Below are 17,980 nucleotides of genomic sequence, written 5' to 3' on the forward strand. Positions count from 1 at the left end.
GCCCAGGCTGATCTCAAACTCCTGAATGCCCCTTTTGTTTTTAAAGAGAAAGCCTAGCCTGACCTAAGTCGAGTCTTAAACTCTAGTCTTTTCTATAGTTTTACCCAATCATTCGTTTTTCTTCAAAAAAGTACTTGATGTCCAACATTGATGTTTTCCACTTGGAACTTTCTAAATAAAATCAATATAAATGACTCTGGGCCAGGCACAGTGCCTCACAACTGTTACTCCAGCACTTTGGAAGGCTGAGGTGGGAAGATCACTTGAGCCCAGGAGTTTGAGACCAGCCTGGGCAACAGAGTGAAACCCCATCTCTACAAAAAATTTAAAAATTAGGCCTGGCGCAGTGGCTCACGCCTGTAACCCCAGAACTTTGGGAGGCTGAGGCAGGCAGATCATGAGGTCAAGAGATCGAAACCATCCTGGCCATCATGGTGAAACCCCGTCTCTACTAAACATACAAAAATTAGCTGGGTGTGGTGGCGCACACCTGTAGTCCCAGCTACTCGGGAGGCTGAGGCAGGAGAATCGCTTCAACCTGAGATCGCGCCACTGCACTCCAGCCTGGTGACAGAACGAAACTCTGTCTCAAAAAAAAAAAAAATTAGCCATGCCTGGGGTGGGCACCTGTAGTCTCAGCTATAGGCTGAGGTGGGCGGATCACTTGAGCCCAGGAGGTCGAGGCTGCAGCGAGCTATGATCATGCCACTGCACTCCAGTCTGGGTGCCATGAGACTCTGTCTCAAAAGAAAAAAGACTCCAAGGCTCAAGGTCACCCCAGACTTCAGATTTGGGTCTCTTGCTAACAGTAGAAGTTCCCAAGTAATTTGGAAGACACAGTGAGTAGGTTTGTAGTGAGAAAGTACAAGCCACAAGTATAATATTCAGCCATGGGAGGAGGGCACGTTTTCCTCTTAATATTTACTTCTCTCTCAAGACTTCACATCTGAAGTGGTTGTGGCTCTCACCTGGGAAGGAAAAAGGGCACCCACAGAGTAGCTGGCCCCTCCTCTTTCTTTTGTCATAGCCACCATCCTCCCTGTGGAGAGCTTCACGTGGAAAAAGCTGGATTCTGACCTGGGTGTGGAAAGTACTGTGGGTCTTCTGCCCTCCTAAAGTTTACTGCTCTGAGATCTCATCAGGTTTAGATAAACTCTCTCTGTGAATAGCTGGAGGAGAAAGGCTCACACCTGGCAGGGACTTGAGAAATGAGCCTTAGAACTTGCTGCTTCTGAACTCAACGACACTTTCTGGTTACAGCCAGGCTTCCCACTCTGCAGGCCGCTCGAAGGAACCTGGCACCTGGTCAGCCCTTAATGAATATTTATTCAAATTTATTCATTTGATTTGATTTGAACTGAGGGTTGAGTTCTGAATTTGGATCGCAACTCATTCATCAATTTACTGTGTCCCTGCTAACATCCTCAAACTAGGATGTAGACCTCTGATCTGGCTGAGGCCCAAGAGGATCTCCCTTTCTGATCAAGCTCACCATTTCCTGGGCTGCCACAAAGAACGTTGTTCCTAGACCCTCTTCTCATGGCGGAATGGATGAGGACCATAGTGCAGGCCTCTGTTCTTTCATTGTAAATTTACTTGTGACCTCAGAACACAAGGCCAGCTCTCTGTCTCTCTGCATAGACTTGAATGCCAACCCAATGTGTGCGCCTGGGAAAACAAAGGTGGACATGCTCCTGAAGGGCCTGCCCTCTGCCCAGCTGACAGCCATGCTCAGAATCCACTGTTTCCTGTAAATCTGATGTGTGTTTTGGCTTTTGCTCTGTGTGCTAATCTCTTGTTGCTTTGTCAATGATGATTTACCTGTCTCCATAATTGTTTTCTTCCACCTTCCTTTTGAAAGCGGAGATTGGGGATTATGACTCAGGGAAACACCCTGAAGGCTACAGCTCCAAGTTCCAGTTTTTCCCTAAACATTCAGAGAAGCTGGAAAGGAAAATTGCCGAGATTCACAAGACAGAACTCAGGTACGTGGCACTTAGTCCCAGAACACTGTGGCTTCTCCACAGCCTGAGCGCACAGGCTCCACGACGTGTCCTCTGCTCTCGCAGACTGTTTACTGACACAGAGTGATGCTCCCCAGCCTTCCTGACCCCAGGATGTACCATTGTCAGTGATACACTGACAGCACAAGTCACAGCCACAAGCCCTGTGGGCTCCCACTCCAAGAAGAGCGATATAGGCTGAATCTTTAAAGATAAGGGAGAATTGTGTTATAGGGGAAACAGAGGGATTGGCCTTTGAAAGGCATTTACCTCACTAAGATATTTAATGAAGATACAGAGGAAAGCATGAACTGGGGAAAAGGAAAAGATAAACACAAAGGAAACTGCATAAGAGAAAAAAGATGAAAGAAAAAGGCCAGGTGCTTTATCATGTATCCTCATGGCTGTAATCTCAGCACTTTGAGAGGTTGAGGCAGGTGGATCACCTGAGGCCGGGAGTTCAAGACCAGCCTGGCCAACATGGTGAAAACCCATCTCTACTAAAAATACAAAAATTAGTTGGGCATGATGGCAGGTGCCTGTAATCCCAGCTACTCCGGAGGCTGAGGCGGGAGAATAGCTTGAACCCGGGAGGCAGAGGTTGCAGTGAGCAGAGGTTGCGCCACTGCACTCCAGCCTGGGTGACAGAGTGAGACTCCATCTCAAAAAAAAAAAAGAAAGGAAAAGGAGAGGTTGAGTGAGGATGTGAAAAAGGGCAGGCCTCTGCTCTCAGTCTGTGACAGTGTGACAGGTGGCTTCTCAGCAGAGGATGGAGTGCGCAGGACTGATTCATAAATGCTGAGGGTGCCTTGGGAGCGCTCTGGTTCAGGACTATGTCCTCAGGCCCGCCTAACTCAGGCCCCCCACCACACAAGGGACCCTCTGGAGTCCCTGACTTTACACAGAGGGAAGTGGAGGAGACGTGGCTTCAAGTGTGGCGCCTCATCTTTCTCAGCGTCTCTCACCTTGCCCAGCATATGCTGAATACCATAAAACAGCATTAATGCAGCCTTTCACACACATGAAGTAGGATTTTCTACAAAGCCTGATTTTTAAAAGCAAGTCTGGGCTCCACTTGATGTATAACACAGATTCCCCAAACTGACAAACTGAGGGGAAAAAAGGGATATAGAATGCAGCGTTGGCCAAGCACAGTGGCTCACACCTGTAATGCCAGCACTTTGGGAGGTGGAGGAGGGCAGATCACCTGAGGCCAGAAGTTCAAGAGACCAGCCTGGGCAACATGGCAGAAACCCTGTCTCTACTAAAAATGAAAGTAAATAAATAAAGCCAGATGTGGTGGCACACGCTTGTAATACCAGCTACTCAGGAGGCTAAGGCATGAGAATCGCTTGAACCGGGAGGCGGAGGTTGCAGTGAGCTGGAATCGTGCCACTGCATGCCAGCTTGGGCCACAGAGCGAGACCCTGTCTCAAAAAAATAAAAATAAAAAGTTATGTTGTCATTATAATACATTACAGCTTTAAAAAAATATTTTAAAAGGTTTGTGTATCTACTGTTCTGAGGAAAGACTATGCCTGGCAACAGGGAGCAGAGCCGGACATTTCTAATGCTAATACTAAGCTTCAACTTGTTCCTTCCCTAACCACAGGCCCCCAGAAACCCTTCACTCAATGATTTTACCAACAAATATAACCCAAAGCCTCCTTCGCCTTTGTAAACAGACCCCTCTGCCCACGCTCTGTGACAGGAGGGGTTCCTGACCCTCCCAGCGGAATGGCAACACCAAACAAATGGAATCTTGCATGCTTCCCGCCCCTCTCCCTGGGTGTGCCTTCCCGGGTGCAGGACCCCGCGGCTCCTCGACTCACTCTGTTAGGGAATAGCGACCCCTTGTGGTAAAAATCAGAATAAACACGGGCTTGTGGTGTTGGGGGCCGTGTCCTCAAGGTTCCTTCAAAGAGTTCAGGGATGTGCTGGAACTGCCTGGAGGGCTTTAGGAGACATCAGAATAGTAGGGACAGCCTTCCAGAAAGCTGTTCAAAGCAGGGGATCCCCCAGGAAATGATGCCCACTTTGAGGACCCTGAAGGTTTGGGCCAACTCCAGGGGTAAATGGAGCCCCCAGGGCCCACTCCCCTGCAAACAAGGATGCTCCCTGGAAAGGGAAGCGGTGCTCTAGCCAACCCTTTGCTTGCCACACAAATATGTTCCAAACTTACCTTCCCTGTGCCTCAGGTACGCTAGTGGATGCAGAAGTCTTTATTCATAGTAATACCCCCTTCCACAGGTACTTCTTCCACAGGTCCTGCCTCGTCTTCATAATGTAAAAATACATCCATGCTTCCTTTATGCAATGTGATAGGGGCTCTTGAGGGCACAAACTGTATACTGTGTTTCTTCGTATATTTTCCAGCAAGTAGCACGAGACTGGCGCATAAAGATGCTGCCTGACTGATGCCCCTCCAGAGGGACGCTAGGGGAATCCGGCCTGCTTCTCCTTGGGGCCAGCTTATCTTCCTGCCTGGCCGTATCACCTGAGGCAACTGATAAGCTTAGAAATGAGCAACGTGCAGTCCTGCCCACCAGCCATCAGAGATGTTGACTTCACAAGCTGCCCGCCCCTCCTCACCAGAGCCAACCCTGTATCTATAGAAGTACATCTGCTTTGCAGGGCTCTGGACCCAGGCAAGAGCCTGATGGTGATCCTGCCACTGGGTCTGCAATGAGCCCATCAACACCTGCTAAAGAGGCAGTGGGAAGGGGTGATGCCAAAGGCCCCTTCAGATGGTCTGGAGCCGGAGCTGATCTCTGCCTTTTTCAGTGTCTTTCCTTTTCATGGTCATCACCCTATGGACAGACAGCTATTGTGGAGCATGGGACCTCAGTACTGTCTCCTTCTGCCTCTCCTCACCCTACTTTCCTGTGTTTCCTTTTGGCAAAGGAAGAGGGCTGGGTGGCACCAGCCAGCTTTATGAGCCCCTTCTTTATATTTCAGTCTAGATCAGATCATATATGAGAAGCCTATGACCTGCCTCCAGCCTACAGATGTATTTTGTTTTACCCCATAGTGTTTTAAATTGTGAAATACCACATAAAAATCAGTATTTTTTTTTTTTTTTTTGAGACAGGGTCTCATTCTGTCACTCAGGGTGGAGTGCAGGGCTGTGACCATAGCTCACTGCAACCTTGCACTCCTGGGCTCAAGCGATCCTCCCACCTCCCACCTCAGCCTCCCAAGTAGTGGGCCCTGCATTCTCAGTAATGGGAATCTCAGAGCTAAGGTGCTGCTGGCACAGTCCCCACCACTCCCCATTGTTCACACTCAGCCCAAGTAATTCATTATGTAGCCTGCCTCACTCTGAAAATGTTTGAAGACAGTCAGAGACTCTAGCAGGAGTCTCTGAAGTTGGTCCTAGAACCAAGCAGGGAGCACACCCTAGAAACATTGAGATGTGTGGCTCACCCTGAGCACGTCTTCATAGAGAGTTACCTCAGGGGAACCTGTGGGAACAAGACACCTTGAAACCATCTCATCTTCTTTATTCCAGTGGTCAGACACCAGCAACATCAGAGCTGAACTTCTTAAGAAAAGCACAGACATTGGAAACATATGGAGTGGATCCTCACCCATGTAAGGTAAGACCCCCTGGTTGAAGACTCCGTGACCTTTCCTCCTCTAGAAGGTGTCAGGAGCAAGGGCCCCCATGCCTGGGCTCAGAGGCCCCCTTCAACGTTTACATGGCTGGCACTTTCAGTGAGATGTCAGAGAAAATGCCTCCTTTGAAAACTCCTCTGGATCCCATGCTGCATAATTTTGTGGTGCCACATCAATGTCAGAGGAACCGAGGCAAAGTCAATCTAAATAACAAATCCAAAGCTAGTGAGTAATTTGGTGGAAATGAAGAGAGAAGGGATGTGGAAGGCCCCCCACAGGGAACGATCAGAGGCGGCTCAGGACTGCCCACCCTTTCCTGACCTGTAATCTAGTTTCTTTCCAAGAGTGGGTTTTATTGACTGCAGTGGCATAAGTCACTGCACAGAACTGCAGTGGAGTCACATTTAATTCCATTATGCGCCTGTGAGGGATAGACGGGAACCAACCAGGGAGGCTGCCCAGAGGAAACCTCTGTAATTACTCACACACATCTGGCATTTTGGAGATGAGCGGGGGCAGCCAGTGGCTGCCAAGGCCTGTGCAGACCCATGGCCCCTTCCCGTCTCTCTCTGCGGCTGTGGCCCTTCATGTCACCTCCTGTCCCTGTTGCGTTGACACTGCTGGTCTCTACCTCAGTTTCTCCACATTTCTGCCTCTCTCTTTCCATTACTGGAGTGTGTCCAGTATCACCAGTAAAACCAGCTGTCAAGCTGATCTGAAGGAAACAGTATCAGTCAGGAATAGGAAGACATCAACGTTTTCTTCCTAACTGGAGAGGGGATACTAAATTTCAAGCAAAAATTAAAAGAATAGTCTATTAGTTTCCTAGGGCTGCTGTAACAAGTATCACAGACTGGGTGGCTTAAAGAACAGAAGTTTCTTGTCTCACAGTTCTGGAGGCTGCAGGTCTGAGATAAGGTGTCGGCAGGGTGGGTTCCTCCTGTGGGCTTTGAGAGAAGAATCCTTTCCAGGCCCCTCTCCTTGGCCTGTGGATGGCTGTCATCGGCCTGTGTCTTCACGCTGTCTTCCCTCTGTACATGTCTCTGTCCAGATTTCTCCAAAGACACCAGTCATATTGGATTAGGGCCCACGCTGATGACCTCAGTTTAACTTAATTACCTCTATAAAGATCCTGTCTCCAAAGAAGGTCACATTCTGAGGTACTGGGGGTTACGATGTCAACATATGAATTTTTGAGGGCACAGTGTATAGCCCATAACAAACAGGAATGCTGAGCGTGGTGGCTCACGCCTATAATCCCAGCACTTCGGGAAGCCAAGGTGGGTGGATCACGAGGTCAGGAGTTCAAGACCAGCCTGGACAACATGGTGAAACCCTGTCTCTACTAAAAATATAAAAATTAGCCGGGCATGGTGGCACATGAGTGTAATCCCAGCTACTCAGGAGGCTGAGGCAGGAGAATCGCATGAACTCGGGAAGTAGAGGTTGCAGTGAGCTGGGATTGTACCGTTGCACTCCAGCCTAGGTGACAGAGCGAGAGTCTGTATCAAAAAAAACAAAACAGGAATGAACAGGCACAGTGACACAGGGACAGAGCAGTGTCCTTTGGTCCCTTGGTGAGAAGATGGTGATTTAGTCTTGCCTAGGAGTTATGAACCTTGAGAACATCCTGACATTCAGAAACCCTGGTCATCTTCCCTACCCCACAGTTCCCTATCCACTAGCACAGCCTGCTGCAAAGTAACCCCTGTGTTCTTGGGGCCACACTGTCAGAAAACACATTCATGCCTGTTATACCAGAGAATCGACATTTGGATATTTACACATTAGCAAAACTTCCTAAACAATGCCCTCTGTGTAACAGATGCAGTTTAAACCCCTCCATAAATTGTTCCAAAACTGTTTGCGGGACACCCACACAGGAGTGAAGAGAGCTTTGGATAAGCTGGCCCTGGGCTCCAGTTCCCATCCGTGTTGACTGGGGCCTTTGGGAGCTTCTCTGAGCCTCACTTGAAAGTACACAGTATGTGTTCAATAACTGTGCTCCCTGAACTGCTGAGTCACTCCAGGACCTTAAAGACAGCTGCCTGAAGATACGGTCATCAGAAGGGGCCAGGTTACCTCTGCATTTCACTCCAAACCTGCCCAGTCCCCTTGAGGCCACACATAGCATCCACCTCTTCAGAGATGGGTCCCTGAGCAGGATTGAAAAGACACAGAGATGGGCAGACAGCGAGCCCGAGCACTACACTGACTAAAGGGGGGAAAGGGATTCTCCACCGTTGCCCATGGGAGTCTGGAAGCTATAGTGGCAGCCAGCCTGGTTTCCAACCCAAATACACAGGCACCCCAGGACTGTGAGACTCCTGTCTCAGCCTTGTCTTGGGTGAGTTCATCCATCATTGGATGCAGAGAGGCTGAAGAGGCTGCAGGGAGGAACCAGCATTCGTACCAGGCACTGTTGCGGCCCAGTTACTTATGTCGTGCCCTCTCAATCCCACAGCAGCAGCTCCTGGAAAGAAAGAGGGAGGGAGGGAAGAAGAGATGCTTGTAGCATGCCTCCCATGGCAGCCTCAGTGGAGTCTTTTCACATTATTTTCTCATTTAATCCTCACACCAGCTCTGGGAGGTAGATGTTATTCTCCTTGTTTTGTAGATAAGAAGACTGGCATTCCAGGAGGCCAAAGTTCACAAGCCCTGAGTGGTAGAGCAAGAATTTGAACTCAAGTCACTACCCATTGTTATGTACCCTACGGAAGAACAGAAACCCCCAGGAGACTTCTGCTGGGGGAAGGTGGGAGTGCTCAGGTCTCTTGTTCCTGAGCCCTGTGCCTGTTCCTCACCCAGGGCCATGCCGGGGCCCTGTTGCAGACCCCACACAAAGCCCCTCAACTCCTCTCATTAGGCTGTGACCATGACTCCTCAGCTCTCCCAGCAAAGAGAACGGTTCAGGGGCCTTTACTCTTGTTATTAAGTAGAGTCGCTTGAGTGATATGCTATCAAGTGTTCGCCTTAATGCTGCTACAAGAAGAGCTGAAATAACCTGGCACACTTGGTGTAATAAATACTGATGATTTCTATTAACAGAGAGGCAATTACTGGGCCCAGGGAATCTGGGGCATGCAGCCCCAGGGAGGACAGAAGAAGAGGAATCATTTTGATAATTAAATGAGAGCAGAATAACGCTCTAGCTTAGGCTCTGTCCCCTGGACTGATTAAGAAGCTGCTGTTCTTCCTATGCACACTGATGGTTTCTTTCTGCCCAGAATGTCCTTGTCTGGCCCTGGGACCAGGAAGAGGAGATTCTACAAATGCTGAATGGGACAGCCAGAGAGCCCTATTAGCTAACACCCAAATTCCAAAAGTGCAGGACAAGGCCGTCCTGCATTCTCTGCCCTGATCCTCAGCCCCCAACTCCTGGCAAGAGCCCCAGCAGCCCAAGCCTACAGCTGCTGGAGGAAGAGAATGAAGCAAACCACTGGCAATCCATTGCTACATCTGTTCCCTGGCCCTGACAGCACTCCAACTTCAGGAGCCACCATCTTGCTCCATCCAGGTAGCCCTGAGACTGCTGGTTTGGCCTGGGTCTCCTGCAGCACTGTACTTTGGCCTCCTGGGCCCAACTTATGGAGATGTCCTGTTAAGGCTCATGGAGTAGTTAGGCCTGTTACAGATACCCAGCTTTGTTGTTAAGAGTCTTGAAGGTACCATTTATTGAGAGTCTGTCTGTGCCAGGCTCGTACATTATCTCATTGAATCTTTACAACATCACTGCCAAGAAGATATTCTTGTCCTTATTTGAGGATAAGAATACTGAGCCTCTGAAGATGCAGATGAGAAGTGGTATGAGGGAGATAAGTCCCCTCTAAGGGGCCAACTAACATGTCCAAAGGTACTGGGTAATACAGTACTGAGACTGGAACCCAGGGTTATCTGAGTCTCAATGCTGGGCTTTTTCAATTACTATTCATGGTCTTCCTTCTGGAGAGATGGAATTTAGGAACTAAGCACAACTCATTGCCAATTCTGACACAGAAAGGACACTGATCTACAAGAATATTGATATCATCTGTCTTAGTCCATTTTCACTCTGCTATAAAGAACTACCTCAGACTGAGTAATTCATAAAGAAAAGAGGTTTAATTGACTCATAGCTCCGCATGGCTGGGGAGGCCTCAGGAAACTTACAGTCATAGCGGAAGGGGAAGCAAGGCATGTCTTGCATGGCAGCAGGAAAGAGAGGACGCCAGGGAAAGGCCACACTTTTAAACCATCAGATCTTGTGAGAACTCCCTCACTATCACGAGAACAGCATGGGGAAACTGCCCCCATGGTCCAGTCACCTCCCACCAGGCCCCTCTCCTGTCACGTGGGGATTAAAATTCCACATCAGATTTGGGAGGGACACAGAGCCAAACCATATCATCATCCTATAAAAATTTAATGTAAGTTCACCAGTGTCTTTATGTCTGCTTTGTATAGACCAGGATAAAATTGATTTCAACAGGATCTAGGTTAGATCAACCACAAAAATAAAATTACACTGTCCCTCTGCCCTTAAAGTGGAATCATTACTTTCATAATCCAGCCACCGAGCCAGCTGTCTAAAGAAGAACCCCTTCCCCCATCTTGACGAGTTTCTCCTCACTTTTTTTTTTCTTTTGTGTCACTCTTGTTGCCCAGGCTGGAGTGCAATGGCCCGATCTCGGCTCACTGCAACCTCTGCCTCCCAGGTTCAAGTGATTCTCCTGCCTCAGCCTCCCAAGTAACGGAGATTACAGGTGCGTGCTACCACGCCCAGCTAATTTTGTATTTTTAGTAGAAATGGGATTTTACCATGTTGGCCAGGCTTGTCTCAAACTCCAGATCTCAGGTGATCTGCCCGCCTCGGCCTCCCAAAGTGCTGGGATTACAGGCATGAGCCACCATGCCCGGCACCCCTCACTTCTGAGAAACAGAACAAGAAGGATCAATGATGGCTCTCCCACCCTTGGGTGGGCCCCTCTTGGCTGTGCGGCAGGTAGGATGTTAGATTTACTGCTGAAATGAAGAACTTCACCAAAGGCACCTGGTGCAGTTTCCACCAGGAATTCCATTTCTGAGCTGTCATGGAGTAACACCAAGTCTCTTACAGGGTGCCTCCTCCTCCTCCTCCTCTTCATTTCCATTCTAGTTTTCTGTGGCCAAGTTTAAGTGTAGTATATTCAGACTAGGTGATTTTCATGACTGACTTTAGCGTCCCACCTGTGAGCTCTTTCAGAAATGGGCATAGGTATCTGGTAGAGCATGTGGAATCATCTTCCAGAGGGTTTTATAAGAAATAGTGGCTTCATTCATCAAAATTGCATTAGTTTGAGTCACGCCCCAGAGAGGGGACAGGATGACCCTAGAGGCCTAAAAACCAAGAAGGTGTTGCCTACTCAGTCATACCCAGTGTGTCCTCTAGGGTGGCAGGAGACAGAAGGCTACTTTGAATCCGGAAGTGGAACCGGTGGGGACTAGAAATGGTGGCCAGATGTTCCTGCTTCTGAACCAGTCAGTGCTTTGATTTCCAAAAATCCTTTCCTGGGCAGAGTGATCATCTTAGGGTGAACTTTGCTGGTGTTGACCGACACAGGTCAAGTTTGATGGCGAGAGCCATGTAAACACATGAATGACAAGGAATGCATGTTCATCCCCTCTCCAAGGAGAATACCGTTGGCCACGTCCTAGCAGTAAGATATTTGATCTATCTCCCTAAAATCAGATGGAAGTAGTATTTCTCCAGGTATATATTATTGTCCTCATTTTACAAATGAGGAAACTGAGGTTTGGAGAAGTAAAGTCACAGCAAAGAAGAAGCAGAGCTGGGATCCTAAACTGACACAGAAGCTCTTTTCACAAGGATGAGAAATTGAAAACAATTTTTTAACCTCACAACTGAAGAAGTGAACTAGATTATTTCGACTATTACCTGCTGCAGAGTGTAGCTGGCAATATCCACAGCAGAGCTATCAGGACCCTAGTTCGTATTCCACCTCCCGACTCTGTTAATGGCTCAGTCCTGTGGGCACTGATTTCATAGGGATGGGAAGGGGACAGGGAAGAAAGAGAGTTCAGCTTGATAAAATGGGAGATCTGAAGAACAGGCGACTGTTGACTCCACTTCTCACCTTGTCCTCATTCCCTCCTGTTTTTATCATGCAACTTGTTATTTTACACACAAACTCCAAGGACAGGCTCACAACAAGAATGACAAGTCAAATAGAAGAAACTGGAGAAGTTCCAGGGAAGGTGTCAGAGTGGCTGCCTGCTTGTATTTTTATGCCAGCACAGATGTGAGATTTCTCCCTGTAATTCAAGTCCCTTCCACACTGATTGCTGAGCCTCATGTGCCAGAGGCAAGTTGCAAACATCCCAGCTGTCACCTGCCCCTGCGGACACCAGGTGCCAGGGTCTTGCAGTGGCCTTCATCTGCATCTATTGCATTTGAAGCAGTTTGGAGAACCGCTCTCTTCATATGAGATTGGGAAAAATTGGGATTGTTCAAGGTGCTATTATTGCTTATGAAATGATGTGGCATCTCATTGGGGTTTATTCCCAGCTCTCTGCTCCAAAGCAGCCAGTCTGGTTAGGAGAGGCTGTGCTTCTCTAACTCTAAGAGAAGAGGCCAGCGCTGAGGTATCTGCAGGCTGCAGGGCAACCTGGCCAGCACCGCCCATCTTATGGGACTGCATCTTCCCTTTGCTCTGGCCAGAGGGACACAGGTCACTGAGAGGACTCTGGTGGATCTCTGACTGTGTCGTGGCCTCTGTTCCCTTCCCATTCTCACTTCAGATTCATGGATCACCCCACTCCTCCATGGTCCCCTAACAGTGAATTACTTCTACTTTTTTCATTCTAACTTCCCACTTTTTGTTTCCTAACTAGCAAAATTTAAATCTGTCAACATCAGGAAAAATGGTAAAATGTTAGATTTCTTTTTAAAAAGGATTTGTATTAAGTTCAACACACTCAGCTAACTAGTAGCAGGTATAATAATATTAATAACAAATACATGCCGGGCATGGTGGCTCATGTCTGTAATGCCAGCACTTTGGGAGGCTGAGGTGGGCGGATCACTTGAGCCCAGGAGTTCAAGACCCACCTGGGCAACATGGTGAGACCTTGTCTCTAAAACAAACAAAAAACATGGCCACTAGCATTTGTGGGGTGCCTCCTAAACATAACCTATGAGGTAGGTAATATGATCAACCCTCATTCTAAGACAAGGAGTCTGACCATGGAGAAACTAAGGACCTGGCCACAGTCACACAGTGAGTGGCAGAGCCAGACCTGGACCCGAGCAGTTTGACCCAGAGCCCGCACCACTGGTTCTAGTGGGGATGCTCTTCCACCTGTCACTGCCCATATGAGCCAGAGTGAAAGAAGCAGAGGGGGGCCCTCTGCTGCTTCCCTCCCCTGCCTTCTGCCCACCTCCCTTCCCTACGTCTTTCCCTGTTATTTCAAACTGTCCAGTAGCCTCCTGCAGGCCCAAGGCTTCATTTCCATCCCTCCACCTCTCCTTTGTAGGTCTTTCCTCTATCTCAGCAAGCATTATGACCCCCTCCGTGCCTCTGCCCCACCTCTGCTCCCCTCTCATTTTTACGCACATACAGACATTCCCCACTGCAGCCAGACTGGCCCCTCTGACCCACCCCACTATCTTCCACCTTCTTCTGCTCAAAATTTTCTGCAGGCCCTTTCTCCACCACCATTCACACAATAAGGTCTCCACTCCCAGTCTCTGTCTTTCTAAGCCTGCAGTTGTAGGACTTCCCTGGGTCCTGCTTACACAGGGAGCAGAAGAGGCAGAGCAGGCAGGCTGCCTCCCTCCCCCACTTCTCCCAGTCATTCTCCCCTCAAGGCCACCCTTCCCTGACCCATACCTCTGCCAAGCCTGCCAGGTTAGCCCTGGTGCCTCCTGGCAGGAACAGTGTTTGTGTGCAGTGCCTGGTACTCAGATATTAATAACCACCACCAGGCACTGATGACAAGCAGGAGGAAATCCAGCCCTGTGGCTTCACAGTGTCTGCATTCCAGTTATTTTTAAACAGCTTTTTGTTGTGCCCATGACATTGTGCTTGTAGCCAAGTGTCTGGATCATGACAGACCCTAAGGAAAGGACAATAACAACATTACATTAATTGCAAGTGTTTGCCAAACATATACTTAGTTTATTCCCTGGACCCAGATGCTCATACTTGTAACCCTGACTCTGAGAGAGAGTTTTAAGGCAGAACTGGACTGCTTCTTGAGGCAGGACTCATGAGGCCCTGCAGAGGCCCCACTGTTCTTAGGACCAATCAGGCGGAGAATCTGTGCCAGAGAGGCGAGCCCTGAACGTGGAGAGGCCAGGAGAGCCAAACCCCAGGCCGACCTGGCCTGGCAGCCTCAGCCCTGACACCCATGCCTCACGCTCGGTGACTCACGCCCTGACTCCATGGCACCACTTGAGCTGTGGCCCAGAAGACTCTCCTGCAGGCATATTTGACCAGCATCACGGCACAAGTTTCTGGTCACCTCAACACACTTACACCCTCTCCATTGCCATTCATGCAGCTTGAGGGCGCCAAATGTCACCTGACGCCCCTGTCACAAAGGAAGCCCTCTGGGAGGGCAAAATCCTCCACCCAGCCTAGTCCTCACAGACTCACTCCCCCGTGAGGAAGTGAGACCCGCAGCTTCTGCTCCATCCCCTCCCCACTGTGCTCAACAGAGCCTCAAGCCTGGTGTTTACCAACTGATGGTGCCAGTGACCAGGAGGCCCTCTCTGTTGGTTCAGGCACCTCAGGGCTGATGGCGACTGTTCTATTTTGCCAGTTGCTTCTTATTTTTTTCTTCAGCTAAACTTTCCTGAGGGGCCCAGTGTTATAGGACTGTTATGAACGTAGATAACAACTCCCTGACTCTTTAATAACAGCCTTTTAAGATATAATTCACATATCATAAAACGTTTTTGTTTGTTTGTTTGTTTTGTTCTTTTCAGATGGAGTCTCACTCTGTCGCCCAGGCTGGAGTGTACTGCTGCAATCTTGGCTCACTGCAACCTCCACCTCCTGGGTTCAAGCAATTCTCCTGTCTCAGCCTCCTGAGTAGCTGGGATTACAGGCGCCCGCCACCACGCCTGGCTAATTTTTGTCTTTTTAGTAGAGACGGAGTTTCACCATGCTGGCCAGGCCGATCTCAAACTCCTGACCTCAGGTGATCCACCCGCCTCAGCCTCCCAAAGTGCTGGGATTACAGGCGTGAGCCACCGCACCCGGCCAAATGTGCCCTTTTAAAGTGTACAATTCAGTGGTTTTTAGTATATTCACAGAGTTAAAAGATCACAACCTGATTTTTTGTGACTGGCTTCTTTCACTTGGCACAGTGTTTTCAAGGTTCACCTGTGTTGTAGCATCTGTCCGTACTTCATTCCTTTTTACTGGTGAATGAGATTCTACTGTATCACAATATACTACTTGTATATTCATGTATCAGTTAATGGAAACTTTACACTGGAAGATGGATCGGATTGTTTCTACTGTTTAGCTCTTAACACATATTGCTGCTATTAACATCCATGCACCAGTTTCTGTGTGGACATGCAGTTTTAATTCTCTGAGCACACACTGAGGAGTGGAATTGCTGGGTCATGTGGTAACTCGATTTTTAACAATTTAAATGACTTTCAAACTCTCTCAAAGTGACTGTACCATTTTACAACCCCATCAGCAATGCATGAGGTGTTGCCATTCTCTTTGGATGTTCACAGCAACCTTCTAAGGTTGGTATCATTATAATCTACAACTTACAGATCAGGACACTGAGGCTCAGCAGGTAACTTGCTTGTAGTCGTGTGACTGGCAAGTGGCAAGGCTGAGACTCAGACTATGGTCTTGTGATTCCAGAGGACATGCTTTTCCCTCTGTGACCTACTGCCAAGTATGAACCCCGCATCACCTATGAACAGCTGTGTTTCTTACCCTTTGACCTCTGTGCCTGCATCACCCGATGAGAAGTCTTTCTGTGTTGCAGGACGTGTCAGGAAATGCTGCATTTCTGGCCTTCACTCCTTTTGGGTTTGTTGTTCTTCAAGGAAACAAGAGGGTCCACTTCATTAAATGGTGAGCGTCTTCATTTCCAAAACAGGCTCTTTGTATCTCACCAGCTGGGGAGGGGCGATGGTTCCCATGTCCTTTGTCCGTGATTGGGCAGTTCTGGTTCGGAGCCCTCCCCAAAGCCTTGTGTTGATAGTGTGGTAACTGATGCAGGGAGTGGCCTCTTCCTAGGGATCCTGTTCTTCCAAAGGGGTGTCCCTGAGAGCCAGCAGCCTCTCCAGAAAGGAAAAGGGATACAATGGTTTGATTTCTGGGGAGGGTGAGAGGCCTGGGGCTGGAGCCAGTGTAAGTGGAGCCAAGTTCCTGTGAGAACTGAGTCCTTGGGGCCGTCACCCACTAAGGGTCGTAATCAGCCCTGTTGAGCCGGCTGTTCTGCAGCATCTCTGTGGATGGCTTAGTGCCCTTACCTGCTCTACTAACAAGGGAGGGGCTCACAGACAGTGACCTCTGGGGCAGATATAAGTCCCCTGTTACTTTGGCAAAACACCCTCCTCAGACCAGCCCTCACTGTGGGCATTGTGTCTGCAAAAGCTTAGTTGCTGCTGTCTCACTCCTATCCCTCTTGGGCATTTAAGTGTCCTCAGCCTCCAGGAGTCACATTCCCACTCTTCCTTCCTTCCCTCCCCTCTCCATTCCCATCTAACAGGCAAGAGCCACTGCCTCAGCTGCAGCTACTCTGAACTGCTTCCTCTCCTGCCCCTCTCTGTTTTGTTTGGGGTCTGTTCTGCTGCATGCCTCTGGGCAGACTCTGGTTTGTTGATTGACACTTGGTTCTCCTGGAGACCCTTTAGCTGGCCAGTCCATACAAACATCTGTCAGCGTCATCAAAACATTTTGCATATTCTACTAAGCTCCTGTGATTTCTGTACCTTCCTGGGCCTCAGACTGCCAAGTCTAAGCTGACCAGCTCCTCCGAGGGGCTTAGATAAGTGGCTTCCCTTGGTCCAGCAGAGCTCAGTGGGGGGAAGTCTGTTTCGTTTGTTTTCTCCAGGAGAGCTCATGAGGAATCTTGGGTACAGTTGCTTCCTAGTCAGCGTTCGGCTGGGGACACTGCAGGCCATCTATCCCGCTGTGCCCTCTTCAGCTGGGCCACTGAGCTTGAGCTTGAGGACAGATACCGCCTTTCCAGCCCATCTTGATTTTGTGAAGGGGAGGGCATTACGTTCGTCAGCCAGAGTGCTGGTGAAACTGCTCATCACACATGCAGGGGGGCCTCGATTCCCCAGGACAACAGCCACGCCACAAGGCAGCTGCTGCCCTGGAGTTGGCAGAATACACCCCAACATACCTGTTTCCTAGGCATCCTCAAGTCGGCTCACTTCACTGTGCTCTCTGGGTGAAGATGTGAGGATTTGGAATCTCCTGTCCAACAAAATGCTTTTCAGAAAAAGACAATGAGCAGGATCAGGCCACAGCCCTCTTAGTGTGGGGTCTCTGCTGCCTGGATACGTCTGGGCTATCGATGTTCCTTACAGGGCCCAGATCCACATTCCAACCAGAGTAGCTGCTGGGTGAGGTCCCTGTCAGGGGAAGTGTTTGGCTAGAAACAAGTAGGACACACCTGTCACAGACACCTGCAGTCCCTAAATTATCCCCACCCCTCCAGAAACCATGATGGCTCTTGGTTCTCACAGACGCTTTTCTTTCCACGGCTTCTCTCATGCACCACTTCTTCTGGAAGTCTCCTCGTCACCATGTGTCAACTCTGTAATAATAGATGTAAGCCCAATCTCACTCTCAAAATAAAACTCCTTCCTTTCCTAGCCTGCTTGTTGGAACCTAGGTGATCTGTGTGCTTGTCTATATATTAGCCAATTGGCATTGATTGTATTGTGTGTGTGTGTGAGATTGATGGTTGATTGAGAGGGAGTTTGAGAGGGAATCAGAAGGGAAGGATTACCGTGTGGCTTGTGTTAGCTCAGAAGTGGTGGTCAGAAGTTGTGAAATCTCATCCTGAAACAGCCATGATTTTCAGGAGCACAGAGAACAAGTGATTTTCCTCTGTCCCCTGAACTTTTTCCAGTAGTAAGTTGGGTACATGATTCTCACTACCTTTCTACTATTTCCTAGGAGATTAAGGAAATCTCCTTAGAAGTCACAAAAAAAGCAGCAGCCAATGGAGGTGAATGTGCATGACAAGCCCACCTTGGGGGTCCCAGCTGGGTAGAAAAATGGGACAGTGACATGGAGAGGGCTGAGAGGTTCCAGAGGGCAGCTATGTTGGGCAGGTACATGGGAAGTAAGGAGCAACCAGTACTGGAGGCCTAATGCCATGGC

The 17,980-nt window shown here is 49.0% G+C and overlaps 1 protein-coding gene across 3 annotated transcripts in view; it reads left to right on the top strand.

Moving 5' to 3' along the window:
* The window catches only part of FRMD5 (FERM domain containing 5), a 54,122-nt gene that overhangs the window by 17,553 nt on the left and 18,589 nt on the right, over nucleotides 1-17,980 (top strand). For 2 of the 3 annotated variants that reach the window (XM_011993794.1, XM_011993808.1), the window contains exons 5-7: nucleotides 1,862-1,985; nucleotides 5,515-5,602; nucleotides 15,621-15,709. In XM_011993794.1, coding sequence (XP_011849184.1) covers nucleotides 1,862-1,985; nucleotides 5,515-5,602; nucleotides 15,621-15,709 — 301 coding nt within the window. The remainder of the gene's footprint in view (nucleotides 1-1,861; nucleotides 1,986-5,514; nucleotides 5,603-15,620; nucleotides 15,710-17,980) is intronic. The other variant, XM_011993802.1, reaches the window with a different exon arrangement.

The sequence above is a fragment of the Mandrillus leucophaeus genome, unplaced genomic scaffold (genome assembly GCF_000951045.1).
Source record: "Mandrillus leucophaeus isolate KB7577 unplaced genomic scaffold, Mleu.le_1.0 Scaffold1114, whole genome shotgun sequence".
Lineage (NCBI taxonomy): Eukaryota > Metazoa > Chordata > Mammalia > Primates > Cercopithecidae > Mandrillus > Mandrillus leucophaeus.